Raw genomic sequence first — 14,234 nt, 5'->3', positions numbered from 1 at the left:
GTAACTAAACTTATATAACAAAAGTTGTGGACCTAGGTCCACGTTTTGGTATAGCCCCCATATAACGGTACCCCCGATTTACGGCATTTTGACGTTTTTATCTACATTTTCAGACCGATTTAGCTATCAATTGACATTTAGGGTTCTTAAATGTCAATAAACATTTATAACTAGTGGACATAGGTCCATGTTTTGGAATAGCCCCCATATAACGTTACCGCCCAATTTCAGGTATTTTGAGAATTTTACCTACAAGTTTTAACCGAATTATCTGTAATTTGAACATTTGACATTTGAAATTCTTAGTGGTCACCACACCTCTCCACCAAAAATTGTCAAGAAAGCCCCCATATAACGGTACCTTCCGATTTTCAGTAATTTGAAGTTCTTAGTGGTCACAACACCTCTCCATCAAAAATTGTCAACATAGGTCCATGTTCGGATATAGCTCCCATGTAACGGTACCTCCCAATTTTCAGTAATTTGGCAATTTTAGCTACAATTTTTAACAGAACTAACTGTAATTTGACATTTGAAGGTTGTAGTGGTCACCACACATCTGCATCAACAATTTTCAACATAGCCCTAATATAACGATACTTCCCGATTTTCGGTACTTTGAGGATTTTACTTGAAATGTTTAACCGAACGTAGGTCCATGTTTTTGTATAGCCACAAAACAAACCTCCCGATTTTCCGTACCTTAGCTTTATTTTTTGGACGAACTTTCTGTAATTTGTTCATTTAAGTTCATATTTTCGTATAGCCCAGATACCTCCGAACTAGCTGTTAATGACATTTGAAGTTCCCACGTTATGTACCGATTTTCGATATTTTGAGGATTCTAGCTAAATTTTTTAACCGAATTAGGAGCTATTTGACATTAAAGGCTCCCATCAAAAACTTTCAACATAGGCCCATGTTTTATTATAACCCCTATATAACAGTACCTCCCAATCTCTAGCCCACCAAAAATTGTCAACAGTTAGATATAGGCACCATAAAAAAGGGCCTCCCGAATGAAGCATTTTATGTACATTATCTGACATTTTAACATACTCACTTAAAGTTGGGGACAGGAATGAATATTTTATGGTGGAGGGTATGAAAAGTTCGGCCCGGCCGAACTTAATGCTTTTTTACTTGTTTAAACATTTTTTCAAAACGTGGATTTTTTAAAACATTTTTTCAAAACGTGGATTTTTTAAAACATTTTTTCAAAACGTGGATTTTTTAAAACATTTTTTCAAAAGGTGCATTTTTACATTTTTTTAAACGTGGATTTTTAAAATATTTTTTCAAAAGGTGCATTTTTTTTAAAACGTGGATTTTTAAAATAATTTTTTCAAAACGTGGATTTTTAAAATAATTTTTTCAATACGTGGATTTTTTAATACATTTTTTCAAAAGGTGCATTTTTACATTTTTTTAAGACGTGGATTTTTAAAATAATTTTTTCAAAACGTGGATTTTTAAAAAAAAATTTCAAAACGTCGATTTTTTAAAACTTTTTTTTGAAACGTGGATTTTTTAAAACATTGTTTCAAAATGTGAATCTTTTAAAACTTTTTTTTGAAACGTGGATTTTTTAAAACATTTTTTAAAACGTGGACTTTTTAAAACATTTTTTCAAAGTGTGGATTTTTTAAACATTTTTTCAAAGCGTGGATTTTTTGAAACGTGGATTTTTTAAAACATTTTTTCAAAGCGTGGATTTTTTAAAAAAATTTTTTGAAACGTGGATTTTTTAAAATACTGTGTCAAAACGTGCATTTTTTAAAATATTGTTTCAAAACGTGCATTTTTTAAAATATTGTTTCAAAACGTGCATTTTTTAAAATATTGTTTCAAAACGTGCATTTTTTAAAATATTGTTTCAAAATGTGCATTTTTTAAAATATTGTTTCAAAACGTGCATTTTTTAAAATATTGTTTCAAAACGTGGATTTTTTAAAACATTTTTTTAAAACGTGTATTTTTTTCAATAGCTGGATTTTTTAAAAAAATTTCAAACCGTGAAAGAATTTTTTCAAAACGTGGATTTTTTAATAAAATGTTCACAACGTGGATTTTTTAAAAAAAATTTCAAAACGGGGTTTTTTTAAAAAATGTTTCAAAACGTGGATTTTTTAAAAAAATTTTTCAAGCCGAGTAAGAGTTTTTTCAAAGCGTAGATTTTTTAAAAAAATTTTTCAAACCGTGAAAGAATTTTTTCATAGCGTAGATTTTGTAAAAACAATTTTCAAACCGTGAAAGAATTTTTTCAGAGCGTAGATTTTTTAAAAAAAATTTCAAAGCGTAGCTAATTTAAAGAATTTTTTCAAAGCGTAGATTTTTTTAAAAAAAAATGTCAAAGCGTGGCTAATTTAAAAAATTTTTTCAAAAGGTGCAATTTTTAAGTTTTTTTTCAAAACGTGGATTTTTTAAAAATTTTTTCAAAACATTGGTTTTTAAAGAATTTTTCAAAACGTGAATTTTTCAAAACGAGTTAAATTTTTTTCAAAACGTGGAAGAATTCTTTCAAAACGTGGATTTTTAAGAGAAATTTTTCAAAACGCGGATTTTTAAAGATTTTTTTCAAAGATGGTTTTTTAAAGATTTTTATGGGTTTTCAAAACGTAAATATTTTTAAAGAATTTTTTAAAAATGTAAATGTTTTTGTGGTTTTTCAAAACGTGAATATTTTTGAAGAATTTTTTAAAAACGTAGATTTTTTAAGGATTTTGAAAACGTTGCTACTTTGACGAGTTTTTTAAAAACGTTGATTTTTTAGGGGTTTTCAAAACGTTGCTGTTTTTAAAGATATTTTTCAAAGCGTGGATTTAAAAAAAAAATATCAAAATTTTGATTTTTTTAAAGATTTTAAAAAAAAAATCAAAACGTTGGTTTTTTAAAACATTTTTTCAAAACTTTGATTTTTTAAAGCATCGTTTCAAAACCTTGATTTGTTAAAGAATTTTTTCAAAACGTGGGTTTTTTAAAGAAGTGAATTTTTTGAAACTTGAATTTTTTAACGAACTTTTACAACGTAAATTTTTTTAAAGAATTTTTTCAAAAAGTGGATTTTTTAACGTAGTTTTTAAAGAATTTTTCAAATCGTGGTTTTAAAAGAATTTTTAAACGTGCTTTTTAGGAGTTTCACAACTTAAATATTTTTAAAGAATTTTTTAAAAATGTAAATGTTTTTGGGGGTTTTCAAAACGTAAATATTTTTGAAGATTTTTTTTAAAAACGTCTTTTTTAGGGGTTTTCAAAACGTTGCTGTTTTTAAAAGATATTTTTAAAACTTAGACTTTTTAAAGAATTTTTTCAAAAGGTGGATTTTTAAATTTTTTTCAAGACTTGCATATTTTACACTGTTTTAGTGTAAATTGCTTTAATTAATCCTTTCTTGATTTGAACTCCTAGAGACCTTACCTCCATAAAACTTTAAATTCCTTCCCCAATCAGACTATAAAACGAAAACCCGTTGAAAGTGTATTTATTTTATAAAACAAAAAAGATGTTAATTTGAAGCCCTTCATTTTTATTACTACTTCGTCGACTACACTTAAGATAAGATTGATGTTCCGTTATGTTGTCATGGTTATTTGGTTTATCTCCTTTGTAAATACGAGCAGTATTTGTAACTGTAAATATATATTACTCCAACCAGCATTTGAATGGGGGATTCATAAAATGTATCTGCAAACACATATCTCGGCTAAAGTTGTAACTCATTTAATGCATATAATTCAGTTTAATGTTCTGGTGTTACGAATTTTTATTACCCTTAAGTACCGGCAATGTCATTGGCCCCCAACCATCGACAACAACAGTATCGTCAGTAATACGCATATAACACCCCATAAAACCACTTTGTTTTTTTTGGTAAATTTCTTTGACTACAACAACAGATATTCACATTTGCCCTGTCTCCTTGATTCCTTGTATACGGATAAAGTCATTGGCATAAACCATTGTACCCCATCGCCCCATATTGCCACTCTCTTCTTGTTTTTATCAGTTTGGTTATGGTATTCCGCTTTCAATATTTTATGTTTTTATTTGTTTGTTAATTTATGATGCAATTATTTCATTCTTTCTTCGCTTGCTCGGTTCACTTAACGCTTTCTCATGCCACCTTCTTAGGCATTTCTTACACTCGGACTTACTTGCTACGTACGTATCCGCAACCATGAAATATTTATGCGAATTTATAGATTGTATATTTATGGATAAGTCGGGAATATTTATGACTTAATACTTCGTTTAGTTATGTTTCGTAGGATTTTAACTACTTTCTTCCGGGCATGTGGCGATAAATATTTTCTCGTAGCATTCATAAATGTTTGTTATATCGAATTGTTTATATCTTAATGGTTGTTTATGACTTGAAGTGTTATGTCTATGGAGATAGGCTCTCTTAAAATATAGTTGGAGAAAGCTAAAATCTGGCGGATAAAATGTTCTTTATGCTTTTACGCCTTTAATTGACAATTAACTACAAAAGAAGGGGGGAAGATATAAAGGATACTATTTTCGTATAAAAAGGACCGGGATCGTTGAGGATATTATTCTTCACAAATTTTAAAATTAATGAGGAATATTTCTATTATGAGACAAAAAATTATTTAAAAAATGCAGGTTTTCAAAAAAAAATTCCAAACAAAATATACGTTTAAAAAATACTTTTAAAAAAATCTACGTCTTAAAAAAATCCTTTAAAAAAATCTACGTTTTGAAAAAAATTCTTTTAAAAAATCTACGTTTTGGAAAATTTCTTTTAAAAAATCTTCGTTTTTAAAAAATTATTTTTAAAAATCAACGTTTTAAAAAAAATATTTTAAGAAATCTACGCTTTGAAAAAATTATTTTAAAAAATATAAGTTTTGAAAAAATTAGGAGTGTTGGCTTTTTTTATTTGGGATGACGACTTTTGAAAAAATTCTTTGAAAAATCTACGTTTTGAACAATTTATTTTTTAAAATCTAGGTTTTGAAATTTTTTTTTAAATCTTCGTTTGGAACAAATTCTTTTTTAAAATCTACGTTTTGAACAAATTCTTTTTTAAAAACTAGGTTTTGAATTTTTTTTTTAAAATCTACGTTTTGAACAAATTCTTTTTTAAAATCTACGTTTTGAACAAATTCTTTTTTAAAATCAACGTTTTGAACAAATTCTTTTTAAAAATCTAGGTTTTGAAAAATTCTTTTTTAAAATCAACGTTTTGAACAAATTCTTTTTAAAAATCTAGGTTTTGAAAAATTCTTTAAAAAATCCACGTTTCTTTTTTTAAATCTACGTTTTGAAAAATTCTTTAAAAAATCCACGTTTATTTTTTTAAATCTACGTTTTGAAAAATTCTTTAAAAAATCCACGTTTTGAAAGAATCTTTTAAAAATCCACGTTTTGAATTTTTTTTTAAAAAATCCATGTTTTGAAAAATGTTTTAGAACATCAACGTTTTGAAAAAATGTTTTAAAAAATCCACGTTTTGAAAAAAATCTTTAAAAAATCAACGTTTTGATTTTTTTTTTAAATCCACGTTTTGAAAAATATCTTAAAAATCCACGTTTTGAAAAATCGTTAAAAAATCCACGTTTTGAAAAATCTTTAAAAAATCCACGTTTTGAAAAAATTCTTTAAACAATCCACGTTTCGGAAAAATCTTTAAAAAAATCATGTCTTGAAAAAATTCACGTTTTGAAAAATTCTTTAAAAAACCAACGTTTTGAAAAATTTTTTAATAAATCCAATTTTGAAAAAAATCTTTAAACAATTTAAATTTTGAAAAATTCTTTAAAAAATCCACGTTTGAAAAAATTCTTTAAAAAATCCAGGTTTTTAAAAAAATTCTTAAAAAATCCACGTTTGAAAAACTTCTTTAAAAAATCCAGGTTTTTAAAAAAATTCTTTAAAAAATCTAATTTATGAAAAGAAAATTGTGTAAAAATTCACGTTTCGAAAAAAATTCTTAAAAAATCAACATTTTGAAAAAACAAAATCTTTAAAAAATCCACGATTTGAAAAATTCTTCCACATTTTGGAAAAAAATCTTCCACGTTTTAAAAAAAAAATCTTTAAAAAATCCACGTTTTAAAAAAATATTTAAAAATCCAAGTTTTGAAAAAATGTTTTAAAATCCACTTTTCGAAAAAAATCTTTAAAAATCGACGTTTTGAAAAATTCTTTAAAAAATCGACGTTTTGAAAAAAAAATCTTTTGAAAAAAATCTTTCAAAAATCCACGTTTTGAAAAAATTCTTAAAAAAATCCACTTTTTCAAAACATATTTTAAAAATCCACGTTTTCAAAACATATTTTAAAAATCCACGTTTAAACAAAAAACTGTAAAAATTCAAGTTTAAAAAAAAATCATTAAAAAAATCATTTTGAAAAAAAGCTTTAAAAAATCCTCGTTTTGAAAAAAAGTTTTAAAAAATCCTCGTTTTGAAAAAAAGTTTTAAAAAATCCACGTTTTGAAAAAAAGTTTTAAAAAATCCACGTTTTGAAAAAATGTTTTAAAAAATCCACGTTTTGAAAAAAAGTTTTAAAAAATCCACGTTTTGAAAAAATGTTTTAAAAAATCCTCGTTTTAAATCAATTCTAAGAAAAAATCTTTAAAAAATCCACGTTTTAAATCAATTCTAAGAAAAATTCTTTAAAAAATCCACGTTTTAAATAAATTCTAAGAAAAATTCTTTAAAAAATCCACGTTTTAAACCAATTCCTTGAAAAATTCTTTAAAAAATTCCCATTTTAAACCAATTCTTAGAAAAATTCGTACAAAAAATCCATGATCTAAAAAATATTTAAAAGATTCTTTAAAAATCCACATTTTAAAAATTCCTTAAAAACCCAACGTTAAATAATTATTAAAAAAATCTTTATAAAATCCACATTTAAAAATTTTTAAAAATGTCATTAAAAATCTACACTTTAAAAAAAAAATGTAAACCAATTTTTTAAAAAATTCACGTTTTAAAATAATATGTAGAAAAATCTTTGAAATATATATGTTTTTTTAATAAAAAAATCACGTTTAAAAAAAATTTGTAAAAATTCCCCTAAAATCCACGTTTTAAATAAATATTGAAAAATCTTTAAACTTACATGTTTTTAAATATATTTTTGAAATATCTAGTTACGTCTACGTATTACAAAACGATTTTTAATAAATCTGGTAAAAATCCAAGTTTTAAAAATTATTTTAAAAAAATTCGTTAAAAACCTTATTTAAGAAATGTTGCTAAAAATTCACGATTTCAAAAATTATTATATAAAAATCCAAGTTTTAAAAAACATTTAAAAATTCCGAAAAGAATCCATGTTCTAAAAAAGTACTTAAAAAATTCACTTTTAAAAAATTCACTTTCACAAAATCCACTTTTTGAAAATAATTTAAAAAAATCTTTACAAACTGCAAGTTTTTTTAATACACAAAATAAAAAATAAAAAAAAAATCTTTCACAAATCCACGATTAAACAAAATATATTAAAAAAATTCTTTAAGAAATCCACGTTTTAAAAAATATTAATAAAAAATCATCATTAAAAAAAATTCTTTAAGAAATCAACGTTTAAAAAATATTGTAAAAACTCCGTAAAGAATCCATTTTTTTAAAAAATATTGAAAAATCTTTAAAATTACTCGTTTTAAAAAAATATTTTTGAAAAATCTTGTAATAACCACGTATTAAAAAATGGTTTAAAATAAATCTGGTAATAATCCACGTATTAAAAAAAATATTTTAAAAATATTCTTTAAAGAAATATTCTTTAAAAAAAAATATTAAAAAAAGTCCTTTATGAAATCCACGTTTTAAAAAATATTTAAAAAAATCAATCAGAAATTTTAAAAAAATATGTTTTAAAAAAAAATTTAAAAAATGTTTAAAAAGTTAAACAACTATTAAAAATTCTTAACAAACTCCACGTTTTAAAAAACTGTTTAAAAACAGTTCGCTAAAAAATCCACTCTTTCAAAATCATGATATTGGTAGCGATCAGTAAAATGTTGCAACACTGTCAGTTCGTTTTGAAAAACATTACTCTTTGTAATAGAGGGTAATAAATAAAGGTAAGTCATTGGGGCAATACTCCTGCTTAAGCTTTCAAATATCCACGTTTAAACAAAAAATATTAAAAAAAAGGTCCTTATGAAATTCACGTTTTAAAAAAATCTTAAAAAGGTTAAGCAACTACTAAAACATTATAAAAAACTCCACATTTTAAACAGCTATTTACAAAATTCTTTTAAGAAAACACGCTTAAAATAACATTGTAAAAACTCCAAAAAATTCATGTTTTAAATAAATATTGAAAAATCTTTAAAATTACACGTTTTTATAACATATTTTTGAAAACCCTTGTAATATCCACGTATTAAAAAATGATTTAAAATAAGCCTGGTAATAATCAACGTTCTAAAAATTATTTTAAAAATATTCTTTAAAAAATACAATTTTTAAACATTATTTTATAAAAATTCGTTAAAAAACGTTTCAAAAACTTATTTAAGAAAAGTCGTTAAAGAATCCATGTTTTAAAAAATACTTTAAAAAATCCATGTTTTATAAAATATTTAATATAAGCCAAAAAAAAAATCCATGTTCTAAAAAATAATGAAAAAATCTTGTAACAATTATTTAAAAAAAGTTCGTTAAAAATCCACTTTTAAAAATTATTTTAAAAATCTTTAAAGACACCAGGTTAAAAAAAAATTATTAAAAAAATCTTTAAAAATTCACGTTTTTTAAAAAATATTAAAAAAAAATCTTTATGAAATCCACGTTTTAAAAAATATTACAATATTAAATAATATTAAAAAAATCTTTCAAAAATAGACGTTTAAAAAAAAAAAATTCAAAATATCTTTCAAAATTCCACATTAAAATAAATAATATTAAAAAAATTCTTTATGTAATCCACGTCATAAAAATCCATGTTTTGAACAACTATTTAAAAAAATCATTAAAATCTCCACTTTTTAAAACAACTTTTAAAAAAGAATTAAAAAAATATTTAAAAAATTCCAGGTTTTAGTGAAGTATTTAAACAATACAGATTCTAACAAAATATTAAAAAAAATATTTTAAAAATCCACGTTTTATAAAAATATTTAAAAAAAATCCTCGTTTTTGAGAAGTATTTTAAATACCAAGTTTTAACAAAATTTAAAAAAATCGTTAAAAATCCATGGTTTTATAAAATTTTAGAAAAAATCTTAACAAAATCCACGTTTTAAAAAAATATTTAAAAAATCCACATTAAAAAAAATATTTATAAAATCCACGTTTTAAAAAAATATTTAAAAAATCCACGTTAAAAAAAAATTTATAAAATCCACGTTTAAAAAAAATATTTAAAAAGTCCACGTTTAAAAAAAATAAAATATTAAAAAATCCACGTTTTAAAAAAATATTAAAAATTCCACGTTTTAAAAAAATATTAAAAAATCCACGTTTTAAAAAAATATTTTTAAAAAATTACACATTTATAAAGAAGAATTTTAAAAAATCCACGTTAAAAAAAATAAATTATTTCACGTTTTAGAGAATTATTTTAAAAAAGTCGTTAAAGAAACCACGTTTTAAAAAATAATTTAAAAAAATCATTAAAAATCCATGTTTTTAAAATATATTTAATATAAGTCAAAAAAAAAATCCATGTTCTAAAAAATATTGAAAAAATCTTGTAACAATTATATAAAAAAAATTCGTTAAAAATCCATTTTTTAAAACTATTTTAAAAATCTTTAAAGTCTCCACGTTTAACAAAAAACTATTAAAACATCTTTAAAGACTCCACGTTAAAAAATAAAAAACTATTAAAAAAATCTTTAAAAATCCACGTTATTTTTAAATATTAAAAAAAAATCTTTATGAAATCCACGTTTTAAAAAATATTAAATAATATTAAACAAATCTTTCAAAAATAGACGTTTCTTAAAAAAAAAAACTTCAAAATATCTTTCAAAAATCCACATTTAAATAAATAATATTAAAAAAAATCTTTATGAAATCCACGTCTTAAACAACTATTTCAAAAACAACTATTAAAAAATAACTTCTTAAAAATTCACGTTTAAAAAATTCCAGGTTTTAGTGAAGTATTTAAACAATACAGATTCCAACAAAATATTAAAATAAATTAAAAAAAAATATTTTAAAAATCCTCGTTTTAAAAAAATGTTTTAAAAAAATTCCTCGTTTTAGAGAAGTATTTTAAATAACAAGTTTTAAAAAATTTAAAAAAAAATCTTTAAAAATCCATGGTTTTATAAAATTTTAGAAACAAATTTAACAAAATCCACTTTTTAAAAAATCCACTTTTTAGCAAAATATTTAAAAAATCCAAGTTTAAAAAAATATTTAAAAAATCCAAGTTTAAAAAAATATTTAAAAAATCCACGTTTAAAAAAATATTTAAAAAATCCACGTTTTAAAAAAATATTTAAAAAATCCACGTTCTAAAAAAATATTAAAAAAATCCACGTTTTAAAAAAATATTTAAAAAATCCACGTTTTAAAAAAATATTTAAAAAATCCACGTTCTAAAAAAATATTAAAAAAATCCACGTTTTAAAAAAATATTTAAAAAATCCATGTTTTAAAAAAAATATTTAAAAAATCCACGTTTTAAGAAAAAAATATTTAGAAAGTCCACGTTTAAAAATAAAATAAAATATTAAAAAAGTCCATGTTTTAAAAAAAATATTAAAAAATCCACGTTTTAAAAAATATAAAAAATCCACGTTTTAAAAAATATATTAATAAAATCCACTTTTTAAAAAAATATTAAAAAACCCACGTTTTAAACAAACTATATTTAAAAAATGACCCATTTTATAAAGAAGAATTTAAAAAAAATCCCCGTTAAAAAAATAGATAATTTCAAGTTTTAGAGAATTATTTTAAAACGTTTTAGAAATGTGTTTTGAAAGTCAACATTTAAAAAAATATTTAAAAATTACACATTTTACATTTTTTAAATATTTAAAAATCCACTCTTTATAGAAATATTTTTAAAATTCAGATTTTAACAAAATATTAGAAAAAATCCTCTTTTTAAAAAATATTCGTTCTAAAACATTCTGTAAAAATCCACGTTCTAAATAATTCTTAAAAAAAATCTTTCCAAAAAATTTTTTAAAAAACATTAAAAAATTTACGTTTTGAAAAAAAAATCTTTAAAAATCCAAGTTCTGAAAAAATTTTTAAAAAATCCACATTTTAAAAAAGTCTAGAAAAATATATGCGATGTTTTATTATAGTTTCCATAACCTACGATGTCTTTAGCCGCACCCCTATCGCCTCTTTAGTCAAGTGTTGATTTCATCATATAATTGTTGACGGTTTTATTTTACCGCCTGTTCATATTTTTTATAATTAAAATTTATGATTGAATTTCTGTGATATTTTATGGCTTTCGGTGTGGCGGATTCTAATTTATGGTTATTTATGAGAAGTGGTAGGTAGGGTGTTGCTAATGCACACATCTCGCTATAACTTGTTTAATATTAGTTTATGGCTGCGCTAGGTGAAGTGCTAATCAATTTCTTTCAGCTTATCTTTATGATCCGAAAGTTTATGAGACACTTCAAAATATTTCCATTAAAGCAGTGGTGATGAGGCAAACATGTCCGTCCCTAACATCGGTCAGAAGGCTTCATAGAGGATGTTTCTTCAATTTATAAAATTTATAAATTTCAACTGAGAATGTTATAAATGGAGGTGGTCTAGAGAATGGTCAGAGGGAGAGCTTTGTGAATGCTAAAATTCATGAATCTGATATTGTTTTTATCATGTCTATCACATGATCGAATACTTTCACTATGGGGATTTCCGGTGAACTATTCGACGGTAGGGTCCAATCTACAATTTTCAATTCTTTAATTACTTTTTTAATTTTCAAAATTTGCAATAATTTTTATTTAATTTTTTCCTTTTACCCTTCTTCCATTTCAGATCGACACAAAAAGCAGTCCGTTGGCCCTATTGGCCCAGACATGCAGCGCAATTGGTGCCGATACAACAAATCCCAAATTACTGGCAGCAAATATTGAAAAAGCAACCAAAGCTCATAAATCATCATCGTCATCTTCGTTGGATAATCGTGATAAATCATCGCCACTAAGTAGTCATTCTTCCGTTTCGACAGGATCGGCCGAACAACAGTTACAACAGCATCAGCCAACACAACAACAGCACCAACAACCTCCACCGCATCAACCCCAGCCTGTTAAATGTAGTTTTAAACCTTATGAAACGAATAATAATCACATAAGAGAACGGATTGATGTCGATGCGGAACAGGCCACAAATCTAACACAAGCTCATAGCCAACTACAGCAGCACCAGCAACAACATCAAAGAGTAAAAACACCGAAAATGAGTAACAATGGCAGTAGTAATGGTCTGCAGACACGATGTGATTCCAATCAAAGCGCCTCTTCTCAGCGTGGAGAATCGCCGGCCATAAATGGTGGAGGTGGTGCTGGTGGAGGCGGAGGGACATTGAGGCGTACCCCCTCCTCTGTGAATAGTTTGCAGCAGGATATGCAACAACAGCACCAACGTGCTCTCAGTAGTCCCGCAGCCCATCATCAGCAGCAGCATAAAACCAAAGAACTAAATCTAAATGGAGGAGGTTCCCTAGAATCCTCCCAGCACATGAGCACAGCAACATCAAGAACTAGTCCCTCGCAGCAAAGTTCAGCAGCGGCAGCAGCATCATCAGCCCGGCTACAGGCCTCAAATGAGGCAGCCGCCTTGGCACAAGCCTCCAAGGAGGCAAACTACATGAAAGCTTTACAGGCAGCAGCCGCAGCAAGTGGAGGCTCAGCAGCTGCGGGTTCCGCAGCCAGTGCTTACTATACCGGCTATCCCTCCAGCATGTCGTATCCCATGGACTTGATGACAGCCAGTGCTTTAATGTCTCCCCACCATCCCATGTTTAAGGCTGCCTCTCTCAATCCCTATCTGAATTATGCCCGACTGAAAGGTTTAGAAATGCAACCGAATATCTGTAGAGATCCTTATTGCACCGGGTGTCCCTCAAGTCCCCACTTTCTGAATAAGGCAGCCGGACAACCCTGCCCGGCTGGGTGTCCTCAATGTGAGCGAGAAGTTAAGGGTGGTTCTTCCGCAGCTGCTGCTGCCGCCTCATCCTATCATGCCCAGCTGGCGGCCTTGGCAGCCGCCTCACAAATGCCTTATGTTTGTTCATGGATCGGTGGTGATACCCCCTATTGTGGTAAGCGTTTTGCGACCTCTGATGAGCTGTTTCAACATTTACGCACCCACACCGCTTCCCTACCCGAATCTGTTTTAACTGCAGCCGCCCAAGGTGGTATACCACCAAATCATCCGTTATTTCAAAGAACATATCCAACACCGCCTCTAAGTCCTCTGTCAGCAGCCCGCTATCATCCATACGGTAAACCGTCCATGTTACCACCATCATTGGCAGCCGCCGCGGCAGCAGCTCCACCGGGTTCCCTGGCGAGCTTGCAAATGCAACAACACCCGGCATTGGCTCAATATTTTTCACCATATTCGCTATATGGACCACGTATGGGTTCATCACATCCATAGTCTGGAGTTGGGGAGTATAAAAAGTAGATATAGTTTTATATATATATTTTTTTTTTTCAAAACAAAACTTTTTTGGAATTTAAATTTTATTTTGAAAGAAAAAATTTTGATTTTGTTTTGGTTCACATGTGGCTTCGTGCTTCATATCGCCATGACTTTGGTAACAGAACGTAGCGCAGAATATATTGAAGAAGGTCACATTCAAATTTAATTTCCCTCTGGTTTTAAATATTTTTATTAAATTTGTTTAGAAAATCTATCTTTGAAAAACACACTCTTTGTAAAACTGAAATAAAAGCTCGTGATGTTAGTTAAGCATTATAAAAATTAAAATTAAAGTAAAATTAAAAAAAAAAAAAATAACTACAAAAAAACAAACCAACAAATAAATAATAATTTTGAAATTGTAAAATGGAAACAATTAATTATTACAAACAAAAAAATAATTGCAATTATTTATTATTGTCAGTCACCAACCAACAACACACGTACAGTGTTAAAACAAATTGTCTATTTAATAATAAAAAATAATAGTAATATAAAATGTTTGTCCAAAAAATAATTATAAAAAATTAAGTAAACATATAAATATAAAGCAACACACCTAATTACACAAACACACCCACTCTATATAATGTATATTTCAACTTGTAAA

At 25.9% G+C, this 14,234-nt stretch overlaps 1 protein-coding gene across 19 annotated transcripts in view; it reads left to right on the top strand.

Moving 5' to 3' along the window:
- elB (zinc finger protein elbow B) overlaps nucleotides 1-13,628 on the top strand; it is a 239,354-nt gene extending 225,726 nt beyond the window's left edge. For all 19 annotated transcript variants that reach the window (XM_073967631.1, XM_073967628.1, XM_073967619.1 and 16 more), the window contains one exon: nucleotides 11,951-13,628. In XM_073967631.1, the coding sequence (XP_073823732.1) occupies nucleotides 11,951-13,579 (1,629 nt within the window). In that variant the 3' untranslated portion in view covers nucleotides 13,580-13,628. The remainder of the gene's footprint in view (nucleotides 1-11,950) is intronic.
- The last annotated feature ends 606 nt before the right edge of the window (nucleotides 13,629-14,234 follow it).

The sequence above is a fragment of the Musca autumnalis genome, unplaced genomic scaffold (assembly GCF_047663935.1).
Source record: "Musca autumnalis isolate F117 unplaced genomic scaffold, ASM4766393v1 scaffold_2, whole genome shotgun sequence".
Lineage (NCBI taxonomy): Eukaryota > Metazoa > Arthropoda > Insecta > Diptera > Muscidae > Musca > Musca autumnalis.
The sequence above is the reverse complement of the archived record's forward strand: the minus strand, read 5'-3'. Positions and strand labels throughout refer to the sequence as shown.